Source organism: Dermacentor albipictus, chromosome 3, assembly GCF_038994185.2.
Source record: "Dermacentor albipictus isolate Rhodes 1998 colony chromosome 3, USDA_Dalb.pri_finalv2, whole genome shotgun sequence".
In the NCBI taxonomy this organism is placed as follows: Eukaryota; Metazoa; Arthropoda; class Arachnida; order Ixodida; family Ixodidae; genus Dermacentor; species Dermacentor albipictus.
The window spans coordinates 187,359,300-187,365,843 of NC_091823.1; the positions used below are offsets into that span (position 1 = coordinate 187,359,300).

The 6,544-nt window shown below is 46.7% G+C and overlaps 1 protein-coding gene across 1 annotated transcript; it reads right to left on the reverse strand.

Moving 5' to 3' along the window:
• Positions 1-1,182: 1,182 nt before the first annotated feature.
• On the reverse strand, positions 1,183-5,763 carry LOC139057680 (uncharacterized). The gene has a single exon (XM_070536383.1). The coding sequence runs from the start codon at positions 5,508-5,510 to the stop codon at positions 3,927-3,929; it is 1,584 nt and encodes a 527-aa protein (XP_070392484.1). The 5' UTR covers positions 5,511-5,763; the 3' UTR covers positions 1,183-3,926.
• Between the last annotated feature and the right edge of the window lie 781 nt (positions 5,764-6,544).

The following is a 6,544-nucleotide window of genomic DNA, read 5'->3' on the forward strand; positions in this document are numbered from 1 at the left end:
CAATGTGTTTCGACCATGACATGTCAAGGGAGAAATGAAGACCAAGGTATCTAAATTCGGTTACACTTTTTAAATCTTGACCATAAAAAAGTGTACGTGAAAAGTGATAGAGATGGGCGTCTGGAGGAGGACATGGAAACATGAGAGCAGCATTCCGGGCAAGTTGGTAATCCATTGCTTAAATGATATTGCGCGACATAAAAAACGACACGGACGTGAAAGAAGACGACACACCAAGCGCAAACTTTCAACTAAGTTTATTGTGCCACTGCGTCATTTTATACATGGCATGCACGTAGATCGCGCATGCGCTTACACGGAAATGAATTGTTTCCCGTGGCAGCACGCAGCTCATCCGCGAGATATCTGAAGCACAGATGATCGCAAAATTGGGTGATGCGTGTGTCAGCTTCCCGTCTCTAGCTCTCACAGAAAAAGAATTACGTTACTTGGACGCGGCATCACACGACACGTAACCATGTTACATGATTTCGCACTTCATTTCCGTGTAAGCGCATGCGCAATCGACGTGCATGCCATGTATAAAATGACGCAGTGGCACAATAAACTTAGTTGAAAGTTTGCGCTTGGTGTGTCGTCTTCTTTCACGTCCGTGTCGTTTTTTATGTCGCGCAATATCATTTAAGACATGGAAACAGTTTTAGAGAAATTAATGTTCCTTTGCCATTCCTTGCACCACCTACAAAATTTTGCAAAGGAGTCATTAAGTAAATCATGATCCATTGGTGTGTTATTACTATGAAAGAGGACGCAGTCTTCAGCGTAAAGACGAATATTACCGGACACGCAATGCGGCAAGTCATTAATATATAATAAGAAAAGAAGCGGGCCTGAAACGGAACCTTGTGGGACACCGGATGAAACACTGCCAGGAGAGGAAATAGAGCCGTTAAAGTGCACAGACTGAGAACGCTGGGTTAGGAAGCTATGTATCCAACCAACCAGAGAAGGGTTATTTAGAATGGAGTTAAGCTTGTAGAGGAGTTTTGGGTGTGGGACGGTGTCGAAAGCTTTGGATAAGTCAACAAAAATGCCGTCAATCTGTCCGCCTAAATCTAATGACTGACAAATATCGTGCGTGAATTCGATTAGTTGGGTAGTGGTGCTATATCCGCGATGGAAACCATGTTGGTGATTGGATAGTGTTGACCAGAGACGCCGTGAAGTCAAGTATTTATTCGGACAGCAACATGAACATAACAGAGAGCAACGATTCAGTGGCTTCGCCTTATAAAGGGAGCATGGGTGCAGCCGAGGCATGCGATTGGCTAGCGATACAATGGCACATGTGAACAATGACCGCGCGCATCAGATACGCGGCGCACAGTAACAAGAGAATACGCTTGATAAACGTTGCACGGATACAACACTTCCCCTCCAACAAGATCAGAATCTGTCATACGTCAGACGATCCGGCTTCCGCTTATCACGAGCGCTGCGCCTGGGTAGCACAGGTGAACCGGCATCGTTTTGTTCTGACATTGATGCACTTTGGGCTCCATGTGAGAGTGGGCCACCATCACTACGATCCAACACTGGCCGGTTTGAGGCGGGTGCAAGGAATCTCACTTTCAAGCAGTTCACTTGCATGTGGCAAAGGTACATCCTTTTCTTTCACAACACTACCAGGCTTTACACAAGAATGTCGTAAATGATCCGCGTGCACAAACCGCGTCTGTCCATCCACAACCACAAGGTATATCATTGCCGATTTCACATCCACAATCTTCCCTGGACGCCATTTCACCTGTTCCCCACGTACTGAACGCACAAACACTCTATCCCCAACAGAAAATACTCTGGGTGAACTCCTCCTTTTGTTTGCACTACGTACATTACTCTCACATTTGGCATTTATTGCATCCTGCATATCTGGTTTCAATAACGACAACCTTGTGCGCAACTTCCTCCTCACAAAGAGTTCAGCTGGTGTTTGGCCGGTGAATGTATGCGGCGTTGTTCTATAGGCGAACAGAAAATTATCAATTCTGTGCTGCAGTGACCTGGAACTTTTATTCCTCTGGTCTTCCAGTAATTGCTTCAACAGCGACTGCTTTACTGTTTGAACAGCACGTTCGGCCGATACATTGGACTGAGGATGATATGGTGGAGTAAGCGTGTGCTTAACCCCGTTTGACAATAGGAAGTCCTCAAACTCTTTTGCACGAAACTGCGGCCCGTTATCAGTGACTACCTCTTTAGGTAGGCCATGACTTGCGAACAACGAGCGCACCGTTTCTATCGTGCTTTGCGCGGTCGTTGACGTCATGACTCTTATTTCCAACCATTTGGAATAGGAATCTACAGCTAAAAGGAACATCTTTTTTTCTTTTTCAGCAAAGTCTAGATGTATCCTCTCCCAACTGCTTGTGCACCACTTCCAAGATGAAAGTGGCGCAAGTGGCACCAAAGATTTTGTGCTTTGACAAATTTCACACTGCTTTACAGTTTGTTCCAAGCAGTCGTCTATCTTTGGCCACCAAACCATTGACCTTGCAAGAGCTTTCATCTTTGTAATGCCAATGTGTTGCTCATGCAACAAACACATAACTTCACTTTGAAGCGAATGTGGTATCACGACTCTGTTGTTCCACACCAAACAGCCGCAATCCACTGAAAGTTCAAATCGCCTCACGAAGAAAGGCTGATAATGAGCGTCCACAGCCCGCGGCCATCCGTGCCATACCATTTCACGAACAGTACTGAGAACTGGATCTTTCACAGTTTCACGCTCGATATCTTTCGCAGTTATGGGCAGTTTATTGACAGGCGAAAAATAAAAGATTTCTTCTGCCTCGTCACCGGCTTCCGGCAGTGGAAGGCGTGATAAACCATCTGCATTGGCTATCTTTGTTCCTGGTCTGTGCAAAATACGAAAGCTGTAGTTAGCAAGAAAAATTCCCCAGCGGTGCACACGAGCTGCAGCTACTGCATTTGTGTGGTGCTTTGCTTCAAATATGACTGTGAGCGACTGGTGATCAGTGATTACACTGAAAGTACGCCCGTACAGATATTTATGAAATTTCTTCACTCCAAAAACAACTGCAAGCGCTTCTTTTTCCACTTGCGCGTAGTTACGCTCAGCAGGCGTCATCGTCCGCGATGCAAACGCGATCGGTCGCTCTACACCCTCAACCACGTGCGACAGCACTGCGCCTAAGCCGTAAGCAGAAGCGTCACATGTCAGCTGTATTTCTTTCGTTACATCATACAGTTCCAAGACCGTGTCTTCACTGATTAAATCTTTACAGCGACTGAAACATGCGTCACACTGGCTCGACCATTTCCATGTGCTGCCCTTGCGCAACAGTTGGTGGAGAGGTTCTAGCACATTTGCTAGGTCAGGCAAAAATTTAGCGTAGTAGTTTACTAGGCCCAAAAATGCCTTTAGCTGAGTCACATTACTTGGTTTTGGCGCTTCTCGAATCGCCTTTACTTTTTCCGCTGCTGGGTGTACGCCATGCTTGTCTAGCTCGTGCCCCAAGTAACAAACATTTTCTTGGAAAAATTTGCATTTCCCTGCGTTTACACGAATGCCGTGCTTACTAAGCGCTTCTAGCACTTTCTGGGAACGGTGATAGCACTCCGTCAGGTTTTTACCTGCTATTAGCACATCGTCCAGGTAACAGGCTGTCCCAGGTATGTTTTGTAAAACCTGGTCCATCACGGCCTGAAACATTGCGGGTGCGCTTGCCACTCCGTACGGCAATCGCCGGAACCTGAACAGTCCCATGTGCGTATTCACCGTGAGCAGTTGCTGTGCCTGCTCATCCAGCTCAAGCTGTAGGTAAGCCTTCGGCAAATCTAGTAAGGTGAACACGGTCCCGCCAACCAGTGACGCGAATATGTCTTCTGGCAGAGGCAGTGGATAGTGGTCAAGTTCAATATCCCGATTGACCGTGACTCTAATCGCCACATATCCTAATTTCTTTTCCTGTTTTCTTTGGCACGATAACTAGCGGTGTAGCCCAATCACTGTGCCTGACTCTGTACACCACACCAGCTTTCTCAAGGTCACGCAATTCATTCTCCACTTGTTCGCGCAAGGCATATGGTACTGGTCTCGCCTTACAAAAAGTTGGATGCACATCGGTTTTCATTCGTATACTACCAGTGAATCCTTTGATAGAACCATAGCCTGGCTCAAACACATCACCGTACAACTGTTTCAACTTCTTTTCAGCTTCCGCTGCTACCATCTGCCTGCCCTCCTGTACGTTATCCACGTCACGTTGCAACTGCTGAACAGCATTTTGCAGGTCAACTTTTAGTGTAGTCATCCACTCTCGACTTAAAAGCGTCGGCATGCGGGCTTCATTTTCTTGCTTTGCGACTATCAGAGGCAGATCGTAGCTTCGGTTCTGATAAGACACATTGACCTTTGCTACGCCTTTCACTTTGAGTGCAGTGCCATTATACACGCCTAGACGCACGTCGTCTTTGGAACATGGGTAATTTGGAAAATTTTCATCAAAGTCTCTTTCAGACGTTATGGTCACAGCTGCTCCCGTGTCTAGTTCCATCGGAATCTCCTTGCCGTTTACTTTTACTTTAAGCACAATAGGCGGAGAGCTATGAACTTGGTTAGTCGTACTAACAGTCAGCAAGTCTGTTGACGGCAAGGTCTCTTCAACTTTGTGCACGACCTTAGTTTTGCACATTTTCGCTACATGCCCTGGCTTCGAGCATTTGAAGCAGGTACTTTTGAGAAAAGGACAACTCACTGGCGCGTGCAGTCCGCCGCATCTATGACAGGCGCGAACAATGCCTTTCCCACGTTGCTTCCTTGGACCGTTTTGGGGGGCACGCTGCTCGCTGCTAGCGGTCTTCGTCGCATGTCGCCTGCCTTGCGTGGTGGGCTCCCGATGCCAGTAAACGTCGGCAGGACTGGCGGTTGACCCCTCCGGTAGCATTTCTCGGGTGTCTTTCTGGGCCGTTTCCAAGGCGGTGGCAATCTTGCATACTCGCTCCCAGGTGACTTCGTCGTCTGACAAGGCAAGAAGGCGGCATCGAATCGAATCCGTCCCGAGTCCAGCAATCAGTCGATCCCGGAGCGCTTCTTCTAAAAAGCTTCCAAACGAGCACGTTGCAGCCAGTCTTTTCAGCTCGACGATGAACTGTTTTAGGCTTTCGTCCGGCTCTTGCTTTCGCTGGTAGAAGTGATACCGTTCGGTAACCACTGACCGTTTTGGAGCATAGTGCTTTCGGAGAGCTTCTGTAGCTTCTTCGTACTTGACTTCCGTTGGTTTCTTCGGCAGCAGCAGGCTACGCAGAGTCACGTAAGCCTTTTCACCCAGGATTGTTAAGAAGACTTGCAACTTCTTACTTGAGTCTATTCCATTGGCGGTTGCATACAGGTCGAACCTTTCCAGGTAGACTTCGATATTGCCAGAGTCTGGGCAGAACTCGGCCAAAGATCCCAGGGTGTTGGTCATCACTGATGTCCTCGCTTGCCGTGGCGCCGTTGCCGTTTCCTCAGGCTTGGTCATTGCTTCTGCCCGAACGATCCCATCCTCGTCGCCATGTTGACCAGAGACGCCATGAAGTCAAGTATTTATTCGGACAGCAACATGAACATAACAGAGAGCAACGATTCAGTGGCTTCGCCTTATAAAGGGAGCATGGGTGCAGCCGAGGCATGCGATTGGCTAGCGATACAATGGCACATGTGAACAATGACCGCGCGCATCAGATACGCGGCGCACAGTAACAAGAGAATACGCTTGATAAACGTTGCACGGATACAACAGATAGGATATTGTGGCTTTCAAGAAATTACGTGATGTGTTTAAAAATTATATGTTCGAGTAGCTTGCATGAGTGGGCAGTTTAATGAAATGGATCTGTAATTCTCCAGAAGTTGAGCGTTACCGGATTTGTATATCGGAATGACCGTAGCAAGCTTCCAGGATTCGGGAACAGTGGAGGTGGATAATGATTTACGGAAGATAACGGAGAGCTATCTGCTTGTCCAAAGGGAGTAGGGAACGAGGAAGGAATTGGGTATGTCATCTGGGCCGCAGCTCTTTTAAGTATCTAAATGGAGGACCATGTTCACAATACCCGAACTAGAGACGACGATGTCTTCAATAGGAGGGTATGAGTAACAGCTAAAAGGTGGAAGTGTTAAGTAAGCACTAACTTACCCAAGAAGAATTTATCTTCGAGAACTTGCATACATACCCGAAATAGGGCACCACAGATACACCAAGCCTATAATCGTAAGATTTTATTTTCCGAAGGAGTTTTAGCAAATGGTCCATTAAAGTTTCATTTATTTTTATTATTTATTTAGTACATACTGCAGACCACATCGTGGTCGTTGCAGGACGGGCAGACATTGAGTACAAGACATATACAAGGTGCGTTCGTATACTTTCATAAAATGTATAGACTTTACAATGATATATTGGTGACAGAAACACTTAGTGAAAAAGATCAAAACACGCTACCTAAATCAATTCATGGTGCAAACAGAACGATCTCAAAAAAAGGCAAGGGAATTTCACATACAAAGCAAGGC